Here is a 24,373-nt window from a genome sequence, read left to right as displayed (position 1 = left end):
ATCTCTGACCAGCAGCAACACCTTGTGTCAGTGGATCATCTCTGACCAGCAGCAACACCTCGTGTCAGTGGATCATCTCTGACCAGCAGCAACACCTCGTGTCAGTGGATCATCTCTGACCAGCAGCAACACCTCATGTCAGTGGATCATCTCTGACCAGCAGCAACACCTTGTGTCAGTGGATCATCTCTGACCAGCAGCAACACCTTGTGTCAGTAGAACATCTCTGACCAGCAGCAACACCTCGTGTCAGTAGAACATCTCTGACCAGCAGCAACACCTCGTGTCAGTAAAACATCTCTGACCAGCAGCAACACCTCGTGTCAGTAGAACATCTCTGACCAGCAGCAACACCTCGTGTCAGTGGATCATCTCTGACCAGCAGCTTGTCAGTGGAAAATAAGATGGCTGCTAAAAAAGACAATTGAGGGTTTGTGTTTTAATTAAACAATCTTCTCTTTCACTCTCAGTCTCAGGAGGAGGTGTGTGACCTGCTACATGCCGCACCATTCCAGAACATTCTTCCCAGGGTCCATGTCAAGGGTAAGAGTGAGTGAGTGAGTGAGTGAGTGAGTGAGTGAGTGAGTGAGTGAGTGAGTGAGTGAGTGAGTGAGTGAGTGAGTGAGTGAGTGAGTGAGTGAGTGAGTGAGTGAGTGAGTGAGTGAGTGAGTGAGTGAGTGAGTGAGTGAGTCTGTCTGTCTGTCTGTCTGTCTGTCTGTCTGTCTGTCTGTCTGTCTGTCTGTCTGTCTGTCTGTCTGTCTGTCTGTCTGTCTGTCTGTCTGTCTGTCTGTCTGTCTGTCTGTCTGTCTGTCTGTCTGTCTGTCTGTCTGTCTGTCTGTCTGTCTGTCTGTCTGTCTGTCTGTCTGTCTGTCTGTCTGTCTGTCTGTCTGTCTGTCTGTCTGTCTGTCTGTCTGTCTGTCTGTCTGTCTGTCTGTCTGTCTGTCTGTCTGTCTGTCTGTCTGTCTGTCTGTCTGTCTGTCTGTCTGTCTGTCTGTCTGTCTGTCTGTCTGTCTGTCTGTCTGTCTGTCTGTCTGTCTGTCTGTCTGTCTGTCTGTCTGTCTGTCTGTCTGTCTGTCTGTCTGTCTGTCTGTCTGTCTGTCTGTCTGTCTGTCTGTCTGTATCAGTGACTCTGTTGTCTCTTCTCATTGTAGAGGGTGAGCGTCTTGATGCCAAGATGAAACGTCTGGAGGCTAAATACACAGCCCTGCACCTGGTTCCCCTGATAGAACACCTGGGAACCCCTCAGGTACCATTAACACCAGCCCTGCACCTGGTAACCCTCAGGTACCATCACACTGCCTTAGTTAACACCAGCCCTGCACCTGGTAACCCACAGGTACCATCACACTGCCTTAGTTAACACCAGCCCTGCACCTGGTAACCCTCAGGTACCATCACACTGCCTTAGTTAACACCAGCCCTGCACCTGGTAACCCACAGGTACCATCACACTGCCTTAGTTAACACCAGCCCTGCACCTGGTAACCCTCAGGTACCATCACACTGCCTTAGTTAACACCAACCCTGCACCTGGTAACCCTCAGGTACCATCACACTGCCTTAGTTAACACCAGCCCTGCACCTGGTAACCCTCAGGTACCATCACACTGCCTTAGTTAACACCAGCCCTGCACCTGGGAACCCTCAGGTACCATCACACTGCCTTAGTTAACACCAGCCCTGCACCTGGTTCCCCTCAGGTACCATCACACTGCCTTAGTTAACACCAGCCCTGCACCTGGTAACCCTCAGGTACCATCACACTGCCTTAGTTAACACCAGCCCTGCACCTGGTTCCCCTCAGGTACCATCACACTGCCTTAGTTAACACCAGCCCTGCACCTGGTAACCCTCAGGTACCATCACACTGCCTTAGTTAACACCAGCCCTGCACCTGGTAACCCTCAGGTACCATCACACTGCCTTAGTTAACACCAGCCCTGCACCTGGTTCCCCTCAGGTACCATCACACTGCCTTAGTTAACACCAGCCCTGCACCTGGTTCCCCTACAGGTACCATCACACTGCCTTAGTTAACACCAGCCCTGCACCTGGTAACCCTCAGGTACCATCACACTGCCTTAGTTAACACCAGCCCTGCACCTGGTAACCCTCAGGTACCATCACACTGCCTTAGTTAACACCAGCCCTGCACCTGGGAACCCTCAGGTACCATCACACTGCCTTAGTTAACACCAGCCCTGCACCTGGTTCCCCTCAGGTACCATCACACTGCCTTAGTTAACACCAGCCCTGCACCTGGTAACCCTCAGGTACCATCACACTGCCTTAGTTAACACCAGCCCTGCACCTGGTTCCCTACAGGTACCATCACACTGCCTTAGTTAACACCAGCCCTGCACCTGGTAACCCTCAGGTACCATCACACTGCCTTAGTTAACACCAGCCCTGCACCTGGTTCCCTACAGGTACCATCACACTGCCTTAGTTAACACCAGCCCTGCACCTGGTAACCCTCAGGTACCATCACACTGCCTTAGTTAACACCAGCCCTGCACCTGGTTCCCCTACAGGTACCATCACACTGCCTTAGTTAACACCAGCCCTGCACCTGGGAACCCTCAGGTACCATCACACTGCCTTAGTTAACACCAGCCCTGCACCTGGTTCCCTACAGGTACCATCACACTGCCTTAGTTAACACCAGCCCTGCACCTGGTAACCTTCAGGTACCATCACACTGCCTTAGTTAACACCAGCCCTGCACCTGGTTCCCCTCAGGTACCATCACACTGCCTTAGTTAACACCAGCCCTGCACCTGGTAACCTTCAGGTACCATCACACTGCCTTAGTTAACACCAGCCCTGCACCTGGTTCCCTACAGGTACCATCACACTGCCTTAGTTAACACCAGCCCTGCACCTGGTAACCCTCAGGTACCATCACACTGCCTTAGTTAACACCAGCCCTGCACCTGGTTCCCCTCAGGTACCATCACACTGCCTTAGTTAACACCAGCCCTGCACCTGGTAACCCTCAGGTACCATCACACTGCCTTAGTTAACACCAGCCCTGCACCTGGTTCCCTACAGGTACCATCACACTGCCTTAGTTAACACCAGCCCTGCACCTGGTAACCCTCAGGTACCATCACACTGCCTTAGTTAACACCAGCCCTGCACCTGGTTCCCTACAGGTACCATCACACTGCCTTAGTTAACACCAGCCCTGCACCTGGTAACCCTCAGGTACCATCACACTGCCTTAGTTAACACCAGCCCTGCACCTGGTTCCCCTACAGGTACCATCACACTGCCTTAGTTAACACCAGCCCTGCACCTGGGAACCCTCAGGTACCATCACACTGCCTTAGTTAACACCAGCCCTGCACCTGGTTCCCTACAGGTACCATCACACTGCCTTAGTTAACACCAGCCCTGCACCTGGTAACCCTCAGGTACCATCACACTGCCTTAGTTAACACCAGCCCTGCACCTGGTAACCCTCAGGTACCATCACACTGCCTTAGTTTACACCAGCCCTGCACCTGGTAACCTTCAGGTACCATCACACTGCCTTAGTTAACACCAGCCCTGCACCTGGTTCCCTACAGGTACCATCACACTGCCTTAGTTAACACCAGCCCTGCACCTGGTAACCCTCAGGTACCATCACACTGCCTTAGTTAACACCAGCCCTGCACCTGGTAACCCTCAGGTACCATCACACTGCCTTAGTTTACACCAGCCCTGCACCTGGTTCCCCTCAGGTACCATCACACTGCCTTAGTTAACACCAGCCCTGCACCTGGTTCCCCTACAGGTACCATCACACTGCCTTAGTTAACACCAGCCCTGCACCTGGTAACCCTCAGGTACCATCACACTGCCTTAGTTAACACCAGCCCTGCACCTGGTAACCCTCAGGTACCATCACACTGCCTTAGTTAACACCAGCCCTGCACCTGGGAACCCTCAGGTACCATCACACTGCCTTAGTTAACACCAGCCCTGCACCTGGTTCCCCTCAGGTACCATCACACTGCCTTAGTTAACACCAGCCCTGCACCTGGTAACCCTCAGGTACCATCACACTGCCTTAGTTAACACCAGCCCTGCACCTGGTTCCCTACAGGTACCATCACACTGCCTTAGTTAACACCAGCCCTGCACCTGGTAACCCTCAGGTACCATCACACTGCCTTAGTTAACACCAGCCCTGCACCTGGTTCCCTACAGGTACCATCACACTGCCTTAGTTAACACCAGCCCTGCACCTGGTAACCCTCAGGTACCATCACACTGCCTTAGTTAACACCAGCCCTGCACCTGGTTCCCCTACAGGTACCATCACACTGCCTTAGTTAACACCAGCCCTGCACCTGGGAACCCTCAGGTACCATCACACTGCCTTAGTTAACACCAGCCCTGCACCTGGTTCCCTACAGGTACCATCACACTGCCTTAGTTAACACCAGCCCTGCACCTGGTAACCTTCAGGTACCATCACACTGCCTTAGTTAACACCAGCCCTGCACCTGGTTCCCCTCAGGTACCATCACACTGCCTTAGTTAACACCAGCCCTGCACCTGGTAACCTTCAGGTACCATCACACTGCCTTAGTTAACACCAGCCCTGCACCTGGTTCCCCTCAGTTACCATCACACTGCCTTAGTTAACACCAGCCCTGCACCTGGTTCCCCTACAGGTACCATCACACTGCCTTAGTTAACACCAGCCCTGCACCTGGGAACCCTACAGGTACCATCACACTGCCTTAGTTAACACCAGCCCTGCACCTGGTAACCCTACAGGTACCATCACACTGCCTTAGTTAACACCAGCCCTGCACCTGGTAACCCTACAGGTACCATCACACTGCCTTCGTTAACACAAGCCCTCCCTCTCTCCCCCATTTCTCCCTCCTCTTCCCCACCCCATCTCCTCCTTATTACCCCCATCCCTCTCTTTCTCTCTCCCCCTCCCCCTCTTTTTCTTCCCCCCTTCTATTCCCCCCCTCTCTCTCCCCCATGTAGCAAATAGCCATTACCCGTGAAGGCGACCTGCTGACCAAAGAGCGTCTCTGCTGTGGCCTGTCCATGTTCGAGGTCATCCTCACACGCGTCCGCGGTTTCCTGGACGACCCCATCTGGCGCGGCCCGTTGCCCAGCAACGGCGTGATGCACGTGGACGAGTGTGTGGAGTTCCACCGGCTGTGGAGCGCCATGCAGTTTGTTTACTGCATCCCTGTCGGAGCGCACGAGTTCACCGTGGAGTGAGTAGTGACACAGCGTCGGTCTAGAAGGATCTCTGAGGGGGGTTTACACTGCTCTGTATAGAGGGGGGTGATCTCCACTGCTCTGTATAGAGGGGAGTGATCTCCACTGCTCTGTATAGAGGGGAGTGATCTCCACTGCTCTGTATAGAGGGGGGTGATCTCCACTGCTCTGTATAGAGGGGGGTGATCTCCACTGCTCTGTATAGAGGGGAGTGATCTCTGAGGGTTTACACTGCTCTGTATAGAGGGGGGTGATCTCCACTGCTCTGTATAGAGGGGGTGATCTCCACTGCTCTGTATAGAGGGGGGTGATCTCCACTGCTCTGTATAGAGGGGAGTGATCTCCACTGCTCTGTATATAGGGGAGTGATCTCCACTGCTCTGTATAGAGGGGGGTGATCTCCACTGCTCTGTATAGAGGGGGGTGATCTCCACTGCTCTGTATAGAGGGGAGTGATCTCTGAGGGTTTACACTGCTCTGTATAGAGGGGGGTGATCTCCACTGCTCTGTATAGAGGGGGGGTGATCTCCACTGCTCTGTATAGAGGGGGGTGATCTCCACTGCTCTGTATAGAGGGGAGTGATCTCCACTGCTCTGTATAGAGGGGAGTGATCTCCACTGCTCTGTATAGAGGGGAGTGATCTCCACTGCTCTGTATAGAGGGGGTGATCTCCACTGCTCTGTATAGAGGGGGGTGATCTCCACTGCTCTGTATATAGGGGAGTGATCTCCACTGCTCTGTATAGAGGGGGGTGATCTCCACTGCTCTGTATAGAGGGGGGTGATCTCCACTGCTCTGTATAGAGGGGAGTGATCTCCACTGCTCTGTATAGAGGGGGGTGATCTCCACTGCTCTGTATAGAGGGGAGTGATCTCCATTGCTCTGTATAGAGGGGAGTGATCTCTGAGGGTTTACACTGCTCTGTATAGAGGGGAGTGATCTCCACTGTTCTGTATAGAGGGGAGTGATCTCCACTGCTCTGTATAGAGGGGAGTGATCTCCACTGCTCTGTATAGAGGGGGGTGATCTCCACTGCTCTGTATAGAGGGGGGTGATCTCCACTGCTCTGTATAGAGGGGGGTGATCTCCACTGCTCTGTATAGAGGGGGGTGATCTCCACTGCTCTGTATAGAGGGGGGGTGATCTCCACTGCTCTGTATAGAGGGGGGGTGATCTCCACTGCTCTGTATAGAGGGGGGTGATCTCCACTGCTCTGTATAGAGGGGGGTGATCTCCACTGCTCTGTATAGAGGGGGGTGATCTCCACTGCTCTGTATAGAGGGGGGGTGATCTCCACTGCTCTGTATAGAGGGGGGGTGATCTCCACTGCTCTGTATAGAGGGGGGTGATCTCCACTGCTCTGTATAGAGGGGGGTGATCTCCACTGCTCTGTATAGAGGGGAGGGATCTCCACTGCTCTGTATAGAGGGGAGGGATCTCCACTGCTCTCTATAGAGGGGAGGGATCTCCACTGCTCTGTATAGAGGGGAGGGATCTCCACTGCTCTGTATAGAGGGGAGTGATCTCCACTGCTCTGTATAGAGGGGAGGGATCTCCACTGCTCTGTATAGAGGGGAGGGATCTCCACTGCTCTGTATAGAGGGGAGGGATCTCCACTGCTCTGTATAGAGGGGAGGGATCTCCACTGCTCTGTATAGAGGGGAGGGATCTCCACTGCTCTGTATAGAGGGGAGTGATCTCCACTGCTCTGTATAGAGGGGAGTGATCTCCACTGCTCTGTATAGAGGGTGTAGGGTTTGAGCAGAGCCTGAAGGTAGGGAGTGATGGGTCCTCTTGCTGCTCCGTAGGTAAGCACGATGGTGTTGTAGTGGATGTGAGTTTCGACTGGAAGCCAGTGGAGTGTCTGGAGGAGTAACATGGGAAGGTTGAACACCAGGCGGGCTGCAGTGTTCTGGATAAGTTGCAGGGGTTTAATTACATTTTAGTCATTTAGCAGACGCTCTTATCCAGAGCGACTTACAAATTGGTGCATTCACCTTATGATATCATGACACAAGCTGGGAGCCCCGCCAACAGCGAGTTGCTGTAGTCCAGACGGGAGAGGACAAATGCCTGGATTAGGATTTGCGCTGCTTCCTGTGTGAGGGAAGGTCGTACTCCATGGATGATGTAGAGCATGAACCTGCAGGTGCGAGTCACTGCTTTGATGTTTGTAGAGAACGACATGGTGTTGTCCAGGGTCATGCTAGGTTCTTTGCACTCTGGGAGGACAACACTGTGGAGTTGTTAACTGTGATGGAAAGGTCTTTGAGCGGGCAGGCCTTCCCCGGGGGAGGAAGAGCAGCTCTGTTTTGTTGAGCTTCAGGTGGTGGGCCGACATCCAAGCTGAGACAGTGATAGGAGAGAACATGTGAGGATATGACGGAGCTGAGTGACTTGGTCTATAGAGAGAAGAGGAGAGGTCCATCCTCATAGCAGTGAAAGGAGAGACCATGAGAGGATATGACGGAGCTGAGTGACTTGGTGTATAGAGCGAAGAGGAGAGGGCCTAGAACCGAGCCCTGGGGGACACCAGTAGTGAGACTACGTGGTGCAGAAACAGATCCTCTCCATGTCACCTGGTAGGAGCGGCCTGCCAAGTAGGATGCAATCCAATAGTGTGTAGAGTCTGAGACGCCCAGCCCTGAGAGGAGGATCTGATAGAGTCTGAGACACCCAGCCCTGAGAGGAGGATCTGATAGAGCCTGAGACAGCCCTGAAAGGAGGATCTGATAGAGCCTGAGACACCCAGCCCTGAGAGGAGGATCTGATAGAGCCTGAGACACCCAGCCCTGAGAGGAGGATCTGATAGAGTCTGAGACGCCCAGCCCTGAGAGGAGGATCTGATAGAGCCTGAGACGCCCAGCCCTGAGAGGAGGATCTGATAGAGCCTGAGACACCCAGCCCTGAGAGGAGGATCTGATAGAGCCTGAGACGCCCAGCCCTGAGAAGGTGGAGAGGAGGATCTGATAGAGCCTGAGACGCCCAGCCCTGAAAGGAGGATCTGATAGAGCCTGAGACGCCCAGCCCTGAGAGGAGGATCTGATAGAGTCTGAGACACCCAGCCCTGAGAGGAGGATCTGATAGAGCCTGAGACGCCCAGCCCTGAGAGGAGGATCTGATAGAGCCTGAGACGCCCAGCCCTGAGAGGGTGGAGAGGAGGATCTGATGGGTCATGGTGTTGAAGGCAGCAGATGAGGATGAGAGCAGAGGAGAGCGTCAGCTTTGTGGAGAGCCTCCGTGACACAGAGAAGAGCAGTCTCAGTTGAGTGACTCGTCTTGGAGCCTGATTGGTTAGGGGCCCAGAAGATGGTTCTGAGAGAGTTGATCAGAGACAGAACGCTCAAGTGTTTTGGAAAGAAAATTAAGAAGGATACTGATGTCGTTTTTTGACATCAGATGAGTCAAGTGTTGGTTTCTTTAGGGGGGGAGCAACTCGGGCCATTTTGAAGTCAGTGGGGAGGCAGCCAGTGGTCAGGGACGAGTTAATGAGGGATGTGAGGAATGGGAGAAGGTCTCCAGAGATGGTCTGGAGAAGGGAGGAGGGGATGGGGTCGAGCGGTAAGGTTGTAGGGCGGTCAGACCTCACAAGTAGCAGGAGGTCATCTGGAGAGAGAGAGAGGGGAGAAAGAGGGCAAGACGTAGGGTAGTTCTGGAGAGAGAGGGGAGAAAGAGGTCCAGGAGTAGGGTAGTTCTGGAGAGAGAGGGGAAAGAGGTCAAGGCGTAGGGTAGTTTTGGAGAGAGAGAGGGGAAAGAGGTCAAGGCGTAGGGTAGTTCTGGAGAGAGAGGGGAGAAAGAGGTCCAGGAGTAGGGTAGTTCTGGAGAGAGAGGGGAGAAAGAGGTCCAGGAGTAGGGTAGTTCTGGAGAGAGAGGGGAGAAAGAGGTCCAGGAGTAGGGTAGTTCTGGAGAGAGAGAGGGGAAAGAGGTCAAGGCGTAGTTCTGAGTGAATGAGACCAGTGGACTCAATAGGCTGAAAAACACCCCCAAAGCATAATGTTTCCACCTCCATGTTTGAAAGTGGGGATGGTGTTCTTGGGGTCATAGGCAGCATTCCTCCTCCTCCAAACACGGCGAGTTGAGTTGATGCCAAAGAGCTCCATGTTCGCCTCATCTGACCACAACACTCACCCAGTTGTCCTCTGAATCATTCAGATGTTCATTGGCAAACTTCAGACGGGCATGTATATGTGCTTTCTTGAGCAGGTGGACCTGGCGGGCGCTGCAGGATTTCAGTCCTTCACGGCGTAGTGTGTTACCAATTGTTTTCTTGGTGACTATGGTCCCAGCTGCCTTGAGATCATTGACAAGATCCTCCCGTGTAGTTCTGGGCTGATTCCTCACCGTTCTCATGATCATTGCAACTCCACGAGGTGAGATCTTGCATGGAGCCCCAGGCCGAGGGAGATTGACAGTTCTTTTGTGTTTCTTCCATTTGCGAATAATCGCACCATCTGTTGTCACCTTCTCACCAAGCTGCTTGGCGATGGTCTTGTAGCCCATTCCAGCCTTGTGTAGGTCTACAATCTTGTCCCTGACATCCTTGGAGAGCTCTTTGGTCTTGGCCATGGTGGAGAGTTTGGAATCTGATTGATTGATTGCTTCTGTGGACAGGTGTCTTTTATACAGGTAACAAACTGAGATTAGGAGAACTCCCTTTAAGAGTGTGCTCCTAATCTCAGCTCGTTACCTGTATAAAAGACACCTGGGAGCCAGAAATCTTTCTGATTGAGAGGGGGTCAAATACTTATTCCCTCATTAAAATGCAAATCAATTTATAACATTTTTGACATGCGTTTTTCTGGGTTTTTTTTCAAATAAACCTACCATTAAAATGATAGACTGATCATTTCTTTGTCAGTGGGCAAACGTACAAAATCAGCAGGGGATCAAATACTTTTTTCCCTCACTGTAACCTGTGTTGTATTTTCTAGGCAGTGTTTCGGGGACGGTCTCCACTGGGCTGGGTATATAACCTGTGTTGTATTTTCCAGGCAGTGTTCCAGGCACGGTCTCCACTGGGCTGGGTATATAACCTGTGTTGTATTTTCCAGGCAGTGTTTCGGGGACGGTCTCCACTGGGCTGGGTATATAACCTGTGTTGTATTTTCCAGGCAGTGTTTCGGGGACGGTCTCCACTGGGCTGGGTATATAACCTGTGTTGTATTTTCCAGGCAGTGTTTCGGGGACGGTCTCCACTGGGCTGGGTATATAACCTGTGTATTTTCCAGGCAGTGTTTCGGGGACGGTCTCCACTGGGCTGGGTATATAACCTGTGTATTTTCCAGGCAGTGTTTCGGGGACGGTCTCCACTGGGCTGGGTATATAACCTGTGTATTTTCCAGACAGTGTTTCGGGGACGGTCTCCACTGGGCTGGGTATATAACCTGTGTATTTTCCAGGCAGTGTTTCGGGGACGGTCTCCACTGGGCTGGGTATATAACCTGTGTATTTTCCAGGCAGTGTTTCGGGGACGGTCTCCACTGGGCTGGGTATATAACCTGTGTATTTTCCAGGCAGTGTTTCGGGGACGGTCTCCACTGGGCTGGGTATATAACCTGTGTATTTTCCAGGCAGTGTTTCGGTGACGGTCTCCACTGGGCTGGGTATATAACCTGTGTTGTATTTTCCAGGCAGTGTTTCGGGGACGGTCTCCACTGGGCTGGGTATATAACCTGTGTTGTATTTTCCAGACAGTGTTTCGGGGACGGTCTCCACTGGGCTGGGTATATAACCTGTGTATTTTCCAGGCAGTGTTTCGGGGACGGTCTCCACTGGGCTGGGTATATAACCTGTGTATTTTCCAGACAGTGTTTCGGGGACGGTCTCCACTGGGCTGGGTATATAACCTGTGTTGTATTTTCCAGGCAGTGTTTCGGGGACGGTCTCCACTGGGCTGGATGTATGATCATCTCCCTACTGGGTCAACAGAGACGCTTCGACATCCTGGACTTCAGCTATCACCTGCTGAAGGTGCAGAAACACGATGGAAAAGATGAGATGATCAAGAGTGTGGTGAGTGGATGGGGTCAGGGGTCAGCAACACTAGAACCTTCAGACCCCAAACATCTGGGTTGTTTGTATTCATTAGCAGAAACAGTAGTTCTTAGTGAATACAACCATAGATGTCGTGTTTAGGGTAATCTCCGCCGCACTGTCTTCTAGACCCGGTCAAAACAATGATTTATATTATCATTAGTCTGAATAACGTCTCTTTCCTCAGCCTCTTAAAAAGATGGTGGACAGAATCCACAAGTTCCAGGTTCTCAACGATGAGATCTACGCTATTCTGAACAAGTACCTGAAGTCAGGCGATGGGGAAAATATTCCCGTGGAGCACGTCCGCTGTTTCCAGCCTCCTATCCACCAATCCCTGGCCAGCAACTGAGATTGGCCGTCCAATAGCACGGATCAGCAATACATTTCCTATAGCACCATTCATTTATGTTTAAACTCAACTCTTTTATATAACTGCACTACATAGGGTGCCTTTTTGGACACACTTATCAAATATTCCTCCACCTTTTTAAAGCAGCAGTGGTCCATGAGACGAAGAGAGGTCCAACTTTCCTTACATACTGTTGGTCAGGATGATTATTGTGCCTTAAGTAATCAATTGCTATGTTCGTAGTTTGTGTGCTAACCTGTGTTTCATACACTATAGACCAGGGAATGACTCAATAGATTTATTTAAAGGGCTTTTGGGGGGGGGGGGGGGGGGGGAATATCTTTGTTGAACAGTAGCCTGTATTCAATGAAGGGGAATTGGAAAGAGTAGAGTATATTTGGTGTTAAAAAATTTTCATGCTAAAAACCAAGTTTCTTAATGATAAAGCATTTATTCACTTTTGCCATTTTGTGTTGGAATTATTTTAATCATTTTTTTTTTTTTCATTCAATAAATATGTAACAAATATCTGCTTGTTCTTGAGGGCATTTATGTAAAAGATACAACAAAAAAAGTTGGTGATTTTCCGATAACTCCTCAGGTATCACGTTCTAAACGTTCTAAACTCTGTGCATGTTTAAATACAGAATAGGAGAATATTGCCAGCTTCAGAGGAAGACCTTCTTCTCCATGTAGTCACACATCCAGAGATGTTTTCTCCATGTAGTCACACATCCAGAGGGATTTAGATGAACCCCTGTCTTCTCCATGTAGTCAGACATCCAGAGGGATTTAGATGAACCCCTGTCTTCTCCATGTAGTCAGACATCCAGAGGGATTTAGATGAACCCCTGTCTTCTCCATGTAGTCAGACATCCAGAGGGATTTAGATGAACCCCTGTCTTCTCCATGTAGTCAGACATCCAGAGGGATTTAGATGAACCCCTGTCTTCTCCATGTAGTCAGACATCCAGAGGGATTTAGATGAACCCCTGTCTTCTCCATGTAGTCAGACATCCAGAGGGATTTAGATGAACCCCTGTCTTCTCCATGTAGTCAGACATCCAGAGGGATTTAGATGAACCCCTGTCTTCTCCATGTAGTCAGACATCCAGAGCTGTCTTCTCCATGTAGTCAGACATCCAGAGCTGTTTTCTCCATGTAGTCAGACATCCAGAGCTGTTTTCTCCATGTAGTCAGACATCCAGAGCTGTCTTCTCCATGTAGTCAGACATCCAGAGGGAATGAGACGAACCCCTGTCTTCTCCATGTAGTCAGACATCCAGAGGGAATGAGACAAACCCCTATTATTCAGAGAACAGAAGGCAAATCTAATCCAAGTACAATCAGTTGGTCCATCCAAGTCAAGAGTTGATTGTTTTAATATGTTAAAACTAAACATAAACATCCACACCAGTGTAGTCCTCGGCAAAACCCCAAATAGCATCCTCTATATAGTGCACTAGTTTTGACCAGAGTATTGCACTATAAAGGGAAAAGGCTGCCATTTGGGATGTAATCCTAGTCAGTCAGTGAGGGGGGGGGGGGGTGGTCTGCAGGCCCAGAACCAGACAGATAGTTCCTCTTATCTGTCTGGTCCTGGGCCTGCAGACCCCCCTGTCAGTAGGATGGGGGGGGTCTGCAGGACCAGGCAGATAGTTCCTCTTATCTGTCTGGTCCTGGGCCTGCAGGCCCCCCTGTCAGTAGGATGGGGGGGGGGGGGGGGGGGGGTCTGCAGGCCCAGGACCAGACAGATAGTTCCTCTAAGAGGCTGTCAGTAGGATGGGGGGGGGGGGGGGGGGGGGGTCTGCAGGCCCAGGACCAGGCAGATAGCCTCTTAGAGGAACTATCAGTAGGATGTGGGGGGTCTGCAGGCCCAGGACCAGGCAGGTAGTTCCTCTAAGAGGCTGTCGTGGCACCATTCCTCCTGGACAGGTTGTCAAACGGCAGGCCCACCTCCCTCTCCTCCAGGTCCATCTCCGTGGAGTCGTTGTGCAGCAGTTCGTAGCCGCCGTGTGTAGCCACTCCGTTAGCTGCCGGCCCGGGCCTCTCGTCCTTCCTGATGGACACAGCCAGCGTGGACAGGCTCACACTAAGGTCCTTAAAGGCATGGAGCAGAAAGATACCAACTATAATGGTCAGGAATCCACTCAGAGTCCCGATAACGTCAGCGGCGGCCATGTGCTCCCACTCCTTGAAGAGGATGGCCGAGCAGGAGAGGACCGAGGTGGTGAAGAACACGTAGTAGATAGGCGTGACCAGGGAGGTGTTGAAGATATCCAGAGCTTTGTTCAGGTAGTTGATCTGAGTGGAGACGCAGGCCACCAGCCCGAGCAGTAACACCCAGGCTAAAGGGTTCCCCACCACGGGCCTCCCAGCTATGGCTTCTTTGATGGCGATGCCCAACCCTTTCACACACGACACAGACAGAGCTCCTATCACAGAGCAGATGGTAATATACACCATGATGTTGGTCTGGCCGTGCCGAGGGCCAACCACCAGGATGAAGATGAGCGCTACGATGATGACGAAGGTGGCAAACACCAGGAAACCTGAGAGAGAGAGGATGGCTTAGTTCACAGGAAGTTAAACAGAAGAATAAAGTGGCTGAAGTTAGTCAACAAAGCGCATTAGAGGAGAGTATAATAATAATAATAATAATAATAATAAAGTCCCAGCCTCAAACCACCTCCTCCAAAGAGCTTTAAGAGGACTTTGAGGAAGCGGGTTTTTCAGAACACAGTATCTCATGTAGTTGGAGGGGAGGGGAGGGTCTGTCCGGTACCGACCTGGGTCCACCAGTTTCCGAGCCATGTGGTCCAGGCTGTTGATCTCTTCCTCCTGAGGGGCGTGGATCACCATGGTAGTAGAACCCAAGATACTGAGCAGACATCCCAGCTTCCCGTGCAGGTTCAGACGCTCTGTCAGGAAGTACGACGACAGCACCGCACTGCCGAAAAAAACCCCATAGAAAACACACAGTTAACCTAAAATACAGAACCGCAACATAGTTGTAAACAATGTTCCCTCAATTTTCAGCACTGGGCAAATTTTAGGTCTGCTGAGCGCAAAGTTGTTCTGTGCAACTTCCAGTGTGAGTTTTACTGTGAACACTGAGGCTGTACCCGCTTTAAGTTACAGTTTTACTGTGAACACTGAGGCTGTACCTGCTTTAAGTTACAGTTTTACTGTGAACACTGAGGCTGTACCTGCTTTAAGTTACAGTTTTACTGTGAACACTGAGGCTGTACCCGCTTTAAGTTAGTTTTAAACAGTGCTATTTGATCATAATGTTGGCCTACCAGAGTAGTCTGCCATCAGAAACAATGGGGGGGAAATGCATCCCATAATATTTTAACATGGAAATAGCAGTTCTATCATTCAGACTACAGTAGCAGCCAATGGGTGGTGTTCAATGTAGGGCTACATTCCATGAGACTTTTGAAAACAACATGCAGGGTTTGACATTAACCTGTTTATCCACTTGTCCTTCAGACAAGGAAGTGACTGAATGTTTGATGCAAGAAACTGCTTCATTATTTCATAACATTATTACAGAGAATCAGACAAATCATGCTACCCTCTGCCTATTGGCTACTTAGCTTATTCAAGCCCGTCTCAAAATACAACACTGCCCCTTTAAGACAACAACAAAAAGCTCTTTACCTGACTGGCTTTTCAAAGATGGCTAGAAATGTGCTCTTGTGGAAGCAACCACTTTGCTGACTACAAATGATCCATAACTGAGCTAATAACTCACTAACTAGCAACGGATATGAACAAACGTACACACATGGCTACATGTAGCTCTCACTTTGATCTCAAAACAAGCACATCTACTCATGACCACTCATGCTGTAAACACAGTCCAGTTCACAATGAATGGCACAGAGCCATATACGGCAATGGTCCAATTGCAGATCTGATTGGTTATACGGGCTGAGTCAGGCGTGCCAATGCTGTAGAATCCTACTCCGATGAGTTCTGCCTATAAGAAAATCTCTTGCATAGTTCGTTTGGTTTCGGTTTGTTGCATTAAAAAAAAGTGGCTAATATTGCGCTGATTTAAAATCACAATTGCCACAGTAAAAAGGGAAACGTTGAATCTTGTTCTTCACTCTGTGGGCTGATACAGTATTTCTATTGCGAGGCAGTCTCAGGGAACACAATTATAACCTAAAATACAGCACCGCAATTATAACATAAAATACAGCACCACAATTCTAACCTAAAATACAGCACAACACAATTATAACCTAAAAATACAGTACAACACAATTATAACCTAAAATACAGCACAACACAATTATAACCTAAAATACAGCACAACACAATTATAACCTAAAATACAGCACCGCAATTATAACCTAAAATACAGTACAACACAATTATAACCTAAAATACAGTACAACACAATTATAACCTAAAATACAGCACCAACACTGCACTGAGATGAAGCGTTACATCAAACTCACAGCACCACACTGAACAAAAATAAACACAACAGGTGGTCTCATGTTTCATCAGCTGAAATAAAAGATCCCAGAAATGTTCCATACACATAAAAAAAAAACGTATTTCTCTAAAATGTTGTGCTCAGATTAGTTTCTCTCTCTGTTAGTGAGCATTTCTCCTTTGCCAAGATAATCCATCCACCTGACAGGTGTTGCATATCAAGAAGCTGATTAAACGGCATGATCATTACACAGGTGCAACTTGTGCTGGGGATAATAAAAAGGCCACTTTAAAATGTGCAGTTTAGTCACATGACACAATGCCACAGATGTCTCAAGTTTTGAGGGAGTGTGCAATTGGCATGCTGACTGCAGGAATGTCCACCAGAGCTGTTGCCAAAGAATTTAATGTTAATTTCTCTACCATAAGCCGTCTCCAACGCAGTTTTAGAGAATTTGGCAGTACGTCCAACAACCGCAGACTAATTTCTGCACAAACTGTCAGAAACCGTCTCAGGGAAGCTCATCTGCGTGCTCGTTCATCTTCACCAGGGTCTTGACCTGACTGCAGTTCGGCGTCGTAACCGACTTCAGTGGGCCAAATGTTCACCGTCGATGGCCACTGTCACGTTGGAGAAGTGTGCTCTTCACAATGAATCCCGGTTTCAGCTGTACCGGGCAGATAACAGACCGTGTGGGCGAGCGGTTTGCTGATGTCAACGTTGTGAACAGAGTGCCCCATGGTGGCGGTGGGGTTATGGTATGTACAGGCATAAACTACGGACAACAAACATTTTGCATTTTATCGATGGCAATTTGAATGCACAGAGATCCTGAGGCCCATTGTCGTACCATTCATCCGCCACCATCACCTCATGTTTCAGACTGATAATACACGGCCCCATATCGCAAGGATCTGTACACAATTCCTTGGACTGCATACTCACCAGACATGTCACCCATTGAGCATGTTTGGGATGCTCTGGACGTGTACGACAGCGTGTTCCAGTTCCCGCCAATATCCAGAAACTTCACACAGCCATTGAAGAGGAGGTGGGACAACATTCCACAGGCCACAATCAACAGCCTGATCAACTCTATGTGAAGGAGATGTGTCGCGCTGCATGAGGTAAATGGTGGTCACACCAGATACTGACTGGTTCTCCACACCCCTACCTTTTATAAAGGTATCTGTGACCAACAGATGCATATCTGTATTCCCAGTCATGTGAAATCCATAGATTAGGACCTAATGAATTTATTTAAATTGACTGATTTCCTGTAACTCAGTAAAATGTTTGAAATTGTTGCATGTTGTGTTCACATCTTCGTTCAGTGTTTAACAGTTCACACAAACAGCTCAATCACGGACAGAAGTAGAATACAAACATTGTCACACCTCTACAGGACAGCATGGCAACACACACACACACACACACACACACACACACACACACACACACACACCACACACACACACACGGCTCAGTCCTTCACACACCATGTTGAACCAGTGGGCCTCCAGAGGAGTGACCTACCTAACCAGCACACTGAGGGCCTCCAGAGGAGTGACCTACCTGACCAGGCACACTGTGGGCCTCCAGAGGAGTGACCTTCCCAGACCAGCACACTGAGGGCCTCCAGAGGAGTGACCTACCTGACCAGCACACTGAGGGCCTCCAGAGGAGTGACCTACCTGACCAGCACACTGAGGGCCTCCAGAGGAGTGACCTACCTAACCAGCACACTGAGGGCCTCCAGAGGAGTGACCTACCTGACCAGCACACTGAGGGCCTCCAGAGGAGTGACCTACCTGACCAGCACACTGAGGGCCTCCAGAGGAGTGACCTACCTGACCAGCACACTGAGGGCCTCCAGAGGAGTGACCTACCTGACCAGCACACTGAGGGCCTCCAGAGGAGTGACCTACCTGACCAGCACACTGAGGGCCTCCAGAGGAGTGACCTACCTAACCAGCACGCTGAGGGCCCCCAGAGGGGTGACGAGAGTAGCAGGAGCAAAGGCATACGCTGCAAAGTTAGCCCCTTCTCCAGCCGCCACTGTGAAAACACACAGAACAGGAACACAGATGTTTATTTTAGCAGGTAAGTTAACTGAGAACAGAACGACCTGAACAATAGCTACAGGGGGGGGGAGAGGAGGGATATAGAAACTGAGGTGAACTGAATCACATATGAAGAGGAACATTTTTATCCATAGTCACTTACTTGATAATAATCCGGCCCACCAGAGACATTCTTTAAGATACGCGTGTCCACCTTGTCCTAGACGAGGACAAAAACAAAGTTCAGCCGTTAGCAACATTTCACTTCACAAGCTTTAATTAGTTACGCAAACATTCTAATGTGTGTTCAATAAAATGTCCTGCAGTCACCCCATATAATCACCCCATATAATCAGCTCTAGGGCTGCAGTCACCCCATATACTCAGCTCTAGGGCTACAGTCACCCCATATATTCAACTCTAGGGCTGCAGTCACCCCATATAATCAACTCTCGGGCTGCAGTCACCCCATATAATCAACTCTCGGGCTGCAGTCACCCCATATAATCAACTCTCGGGCTGCAGTCACCCCATATAATCAACTCTCGGGCTGCAGTCACCCCATATAATCAACTCTCGGGCTGCAGTCACCCCATATAATCAACTCTAGGGCTGCAGTCAACCCATATAGTCACAGAGGCGGTTCAGCTCTAGGGCTGCAGTCACCCCATATAATCACCGAGGCGGTTCAACTCTAGGGCTGCAGTCACCCCATATAATCACCGAGGCGGTTCAACTCTAGGGCTGCAGTCACCCCATATAAATCACCGAGGAGGTTCAGCTCTAGGGCTGCAGTCACCCCATATAGTCACCGAGTCGGTTCAACTCTAGGGCTGCAGTCACCCCATATAATCACCAAGGCGGTTCAACTCTAGGGCTGCAGTCACCCCATATAATCACCGAGGAGGTTCAGCTCTAGGGCTGCAGTCACCCCATATAATCACCTCTAGGGCTGCAGTCACCCCATATAATCACCGAGGCGGTTCAACTCTAGGGCTGCAGTCACCCCATATAATCACCGAGGCGGTTCAGCTCTAGGGCCGCAGTCACCCCATATAATCACGAGGCGGTTCAGCTCTAGGGCCGCAGTCACCCCATATAATCACAGAGGAGGTTCAGCTCTAGGGCCGCAGTCACCCCATATAATCACCGAGGAGGTTCAGCTCTAGGGCTGCAGTCACCCCATATAATCACCGAGGAGGTTCAGCTCTAGGGCTGCAGGTACCCCATATAATCACCGAGGAGGTTCAGCGCTAGGGCTGCAGTCACCCCATATAATCAACTCTAGGGCTGCAGTCCCCCCATATAATCACCGAGGCGGTTCAGCTCTAGGGCGTTATGGTAACAACCAGCGTTACACGTTCTGATGTCACATACTGTTGGTTTAGCAACAGTAAACTTTGACCCTGTATGACACAAGCTGCACGTGTCCTTTCTGCTTGTTCCTGGGTTGTGTCCCAAATGACAGAGCACTACCCCCCCCTATAGGCCCTGGTCAACAGTAGAGCACTACCCCCCCCTATGGGCCCTGGTCAACAGTAGAGCACTACCCCCCCTATGGGCCCTGGTCAACAGTAGAGCACTACCCCCCCCTATGGGCCCTGGTCAACAGTAGAGCACTACCCCCCCCCCCTATGGGCCCTGGTCAACAGTAGAGCACTACCCCCCCCTATGGGCCCTGGTCAACAGTAGAGCACTACCCCCCCCTATAGGCCCTGGTCAACAGTAGAGCACTACCCCCCCCTATAGGCCCTGGTCAACAGTAGAGCACTACCCCCCCCTATAGGCCCTGGTCAACAGTAGAGCACTACCCCCTCTATGGGCCCTGGTCAACAGTAGAGCACTACCCCCTCTATGAGCCCTGGTCAACAGTAGAGCACTACCCCCCCTATGGGCTCTGGTCAACAGTAGAGCACTACCCCTATGGGCCCTGGTCAACAGTAGAGCACTACCCCTATGGGCCCTGGTCAACAGTAGAGCACTACCCCTGTAGGCCCTGGTCAACAGTAGAGCACTACCCCTGTAGGCCCTGGTCAACAGTAGAGCACTACCCCCTATAGGCCCTGGTCAACAGTAGAGCACTACCCCCCCCTATGGGCCCTGGTCAACAGTAGAGCACTACCCCCCCCTATGGGCCCTGGTCAACAGTAGAGCACTACCCCCCCTATGGGCCCTGGTCAACAGTAGAGCACTACCCCCCCTATGGGCCCTGGTCAACAGTAGAGCACTACCCCCCCTATGGGCCCTGGTCAACAGTAGAGCACTACCCCCCCTATGGGCCCTGGTCAACAGTAGAGCACTACCCCCCCTATGGGCCCTGGTCAACAGTAGAGCACTACCCCCCCTATGGGCCCTGGTCAACAGTAGAGCACTACCCCCTATGGGCCCTGGTCAACAGTAGAGCACTACCCCCCCCTATGGGCCCTGGTCAACAGTAGAGCACTACCCCCCCCTATGGGCCCTGGTCAACAGTAGAGCACTACCCCCCCCTATGGGCCCTGGTCAACAGTAGAGAACTACCCCCTATGGGCCCTGGTCAACAGTAGAGCACTACCCCCCCTATGGGCCCTGGTCAACAGTAGAGCACTACCCCCCCTATGGGCCCTGGTCAACAGTAGAGCACTACCCCCTCTATGGGCCCTGGTCAACAGTAGAGCACTACCCCCTATGGGCCCTGGTCAACAGTAGAGCACTACCCCCTATGGGCCCTGGTCAACAGTAGAGCACTACCCCCCCCTATGGGCCCTGGTCAACAGTAGAGCACTACCCCCTCTATGGGCCCTGGTCAACAGTAGAGCACTACCCCCTATGGGCCCTGGTCAACAGTAGAGCACTACCCCCCCTATGGGCCCTGGTCAACAGTAGAGCACTACCCCCCTATGGGCCCTGGTCAACAGTAGAGCACTACCCCCCCCTATGGGCCCTGGTCAACAGTAGAGCACTACCCCCCCCTATGGGCCCTGGTCAACAGTAGAGCACTACCCCCCCCTATGGGCCCTGGTCAACAGTAGAGCACTACCCCCTATGGGCCCTGGTCAACAGTAGAGCACTACCCCCCCTATGGGCCCTGGTCAACAGTAGAGCACTACCCCCCTATGGGCCCTGGTCAACAGTAGAGCACTACACCCCCTATGGGCCCTGGTCAACAGTAGAGCACTACACCCCCTATGGGCCCTGGTCAACAGTAGAGCACTACCCCCTATGGGCCCTGGTCAACAGTAGAGCACTACCCCCCCCCATGGGCCCTGGTCAACAGTAGAGCACTACCCCCTATGGGCCCTGGTCAACAGTAGAGCACTACCCCCCCTATGGGCCCTGGTCAACAGTAGAGCACTACCCCCCCCTATGGGCCCTGGTCAACAGTAGAGCAGCAGAGAGACTACTAGTTAATGATTGCTGTGTGTAATAAAAGCTGAAGGGTGACAAACTAATCAAGTGTTCAACCCCGCCGCACCCTTCTGCATCGTAGCACCAGTCAGTTTCTACCACATTCTAAGCTGAACTCGCAAGACAAGTTGTCAAACAATCCCAGTTACACACCCACACCTGGCAGATCGGTAAGATATTCATGTGAGACACCCTCTCTGAGGGTTCATGGCCAGCCATTATCCCACCCCTCTGTGAGGGCTCACGGCCAGCCATTATCCCACCCCTCTGTGAGGGCTCACGGCCAGCCATTATCCCACCCCTCTGTGAGGGCTCACGGCCAGCCATTATCCCACCCCTCTGTGAGGGCTCACGGCCAGCCATTATCCCACCCCTCTGTGAGGGCTCACGGCCAGCCATTATCCCACCCCTCTGTGAGGGCTCACGGCCAGCCATTATCCCACCCCTCTGTGAGGGCTCACGGCCAGCCATTATCCCACCCCTCTGTGAGGGTTCACGGCCAGCCATTATCCCACCCCTCAGAGGGCTCACGGCCAGCCATTATCCCACCCCTCAGAGGGCTCACGGCCAGCCATTATCCCACCCCTCAGAGGGCTCACGGCCAGCCATTATCCCACCCCTCAGAGGGCTCACGGCCAGCCATTATCCCACCCCTCAGAGGGCTCATGGCCAGCCATTATCCCACCCCTCAGAGGGCTCATGGCCAGCCATTATCCCACCCCTCTGAGGGCTCATGGCCAGCCATTATCCCACCCCTCTGTGAGGGCTCATGACCAGCCATTATCCCACCCCTCTGTGAGGGCTCATGACCAGCCATTATCCCACCCCTCTGAGGGCTCATAGCCAGCCATTATCAATGGCAACCCTGGAGCAATTAGGGTTAAGCCCAGATTTTTTTCGCCGGCTCAGGGATTCGAACTAGCAACCTTTCGGTTACTGTCCAAATTCTCTAACAGTTAGGCTACCTGCCACCCATCGATGCGTACAGCACATATAAACAAGATGACCTGCTCTCTTGATCTCTTTCTCAAAATGTACAAATTCAACCAAACGATACAGTGTACTTTACATGTTAGTCATTTAGTAGACACTCTTATCCAGAGCAGCAGTTGGTGACTGAACATAAAACATGACCTTACCTGCCCTACACTGTCCCTTCCTGGCCAGTCGGAGAAGTCCTTTCTTCTTGAGGATGAAGCTTCCGCCTATAAAGATGCTGGAGCTGATGGCTAGTCCCAGGCCGATGTAGAAATCATACTTCCCTCTGTCCTGGCCCATGGTGACGCTGGATGTGTTGTTCGTACCGTTTGTTACATTGACCACAACACACAGGAGTTGCTGATCAGCCAAACAGGTGTCACCAACCAGTGGCACCACTCTACCTTTAGTAAGAAAGCAAAAACGACACACAAAAAATAAACAAATATTCAACTCAAAACATCATGTACCTAGGAAATGATGTACTTACTACGACCTGTGTGATATGTGGCCTCGCCTAGCTTTAAGACGAATGCATTAAATTGCTCGGGATAAAAATCGTCAGCTAAATTACAAATGTTTATTGAAATCAATAAAATGTATCTAAAGTTTACAATTGTTAGTAATTGAAATAGTAGAATCTGATTTCTCCCAGTAAGGCTAACTTACCATTTCGACAAGTTACATCACAGAGCGAACAACCCTGATCCAACATACTTGGTTCCGTAATAGAAATGACACATTGAATATCTGAATGTCAGGTAGACCAAATCCAGTCTCTACCACTTCCGCAACCTGCTACTCATGTCAATTCAATCAGTCAAGAATTTTACTCAGTGACTAAGATTGCAGTAATGCAAGAGCCATAAAACTTCAGGCCAAAAGGCAATGTTTCATTCAAACCTGCACCATGAAAACAATAACGTGATCTGATTTGTGAGGCGCTTCAGGAGATTTTTGTGTTCATATGATAACTAGCTATATTGTAGCTAGCTAACGTTCACTGGCAATGGTTATTGCTAACGTAACGTTAGTCTGCTAGCTAATTAGCCAACTAACTAGCTAAATTACTACCTTCAATTTCCTAGCATAGCTATCCGTTTACTAACTAGCATAGTTATCAGTTTACTAACTAGCATAGCTATCAGTTTACTAACTAGCATAGCTATCAGTTTACTAACTAGCATAGCTATCAGTTTACTAACTAGCATAGCTATCAGTTTGAGATTAAACGCAAACATTCTTGTTGTCCACCTCAGAGTCGGATCAAAACTAGCTAGCGTGTTAGCATAAGGGCTAATGTGCCCTAAATCAATCGGTTTGTAATGGTACCAGCTAGCTAGCTAGCTAGCTATGTGAAAACCTGCTGCCAAATAACTCAACTAGCAAGCTGGCATGCTAAACATGAATATCATCTGTATGTTTCCATGCGAAATACCTGGTAAAAGATGCCTGGTTTCCCCAGGAAAACAGTGGTAGTTAGCTAGCTATGTGATAAATAGCAAGTTATAGCCATGTAGCTCTGTCATTTTGTTAGGACCGAAGTTGAAGGCAAGGTTGACGCGGTCCGCCCACACATGGACGGCTCTTCACGCATGCGGAGAAATAGGGCCTAAGAAGTATTCTCGAGATTGATATTTTAGTGAACACTAATTTAAAAAAGGGCCCTATTTCATTGCCACATTCTAAATGGACTGTTACATCTCGAAAATGTTTTCAAGCATTTTTAACTCAGCCGAGCCCGCATACAGCTTAGTGAAATGTCCTTGTCAGTTGTATCATATCATACTGTATCATATCATACTGTATTCATACTCTATCATATCATACTGTATCATACTCTATCATATCATACTGTATCA

General features: G+C 50.5%; 2 protein-coding genes across 4 annotated transcripts in view; one reads left to right on the top strand and one right to left on the bottom strand.

The window, feature by feature from the left end:
• The window catches only part of LOC106573835 (cytoplasmic FMR1-interacting protein 1 homolog), a 97,085-nt gene extending 84,930 nt beyond the window's left edge, over nt 1-12,155 (top strand). Inside the window, exons 27-31 of the mRNA XM_045697505.2 lie at nt 471-543; nt 1,152-1,246; nt 4,999-5,237; nt 11,107-11,254; nt 11,463-12,155. Of these exons, the coding sequence (XP_045553461.1) occupies nt 471-543; nt 1,152-1,246; nt 4,999-5,237; nt 11,107-11,254; nt 11,463-11,627 (720 nt within the window). The 3' untranslated portion in view covers nt 11,628-12,155. The remainder of the gene's footprint in view (nt 1-470; nt 544-1,151; nt 1,247-4,998; nt 5,238-11,106; nt 11,255-11,462) is intronic.
• nipa2 (NIPA magnesium transporter 2) lies at nt 12,059-24,105 on the bottom strand. 3 transcript variants are annotated; one of them, XM_045697506.2, is made up of 7 exons: nt 23,181-23,323; nt 22,673-22,915; nt 18,310-18,366; nt 18,051-18,141; nt 14,417-14,577; nt 13,584-14,179; nt 12,059-12,931 (listed from the first exon to the last, which is right to left on the bottom strand). In XM_045697506.2, exons 1-7 carry the CDS (start codon nt 23,224-23,226, stop codon nt 12,902-12,904), a joined length of 1,224 nt encoding a protein of 407 aa, XP_045553462.1. In that variant the 5' UTR covers nt 23,227-23,323; the 3' UTR covers nt 12,059-12,901. The 3 variants fall into 3 exon arrangements, with proteins under 3 accessions (XP_045553462.1, XP_014005358.1, XP_014005357.1); XM_014149883.3 differs by lacking the exons at nt 12,059-12,931; nt 23,181-23,323 and adding an exon at nt 23,950-24,105 and having other exon boundaries at nt 13,406-14,179; XM_014149882.3 differs by lacking the exon at nt 12,059-12,931 and having other exon boundaries at nt 13,406-14,179.
• Nucleotides 24,106-24,373: the final 268 nt, after the last annotated feature.

Source organism: Salmo salar, chromosome 16, assembly GCF_965601325.2.
Source record: "Salmo salar chromosome 16, fSalSal1, whole genome shotgun sequence".
Lineage (NCBI taxonomy): Eukaryota > Metazoa > Chordata > Actinopteri > Salmoniformes > Salmonidae > Salmo > Salmo salar.
This window is presented reverse-complemented; position numbering and strand designations above follow the sequence as displayed.

Excerpts from the sequence above, each read along its gene's own strand:
- nipa2 (XM_014149882.3), bottom strand. The coding sequence starts at position 23,226 with ATGTTGGATCAGGGTTGTTCGCTCTGTGATGTAACTTGTCGAAATG. Across the intron at positions 22,916-23,180 it reads TGATGTAACTTGTCGAAATG|GTAGAGTGGTGCCACTGGTT; the intron begins GTAAGTTAGCCT and ends TTCTTACTAAAG. Across the intron at positions 14,578-18,050 it reads GCCCTCAGCGTGCTGGTTAG|TGCGGTGCTGTCGTCGTACT; the intron begins GTAGGTCACTCC and ends TTTTTTCGGCAG.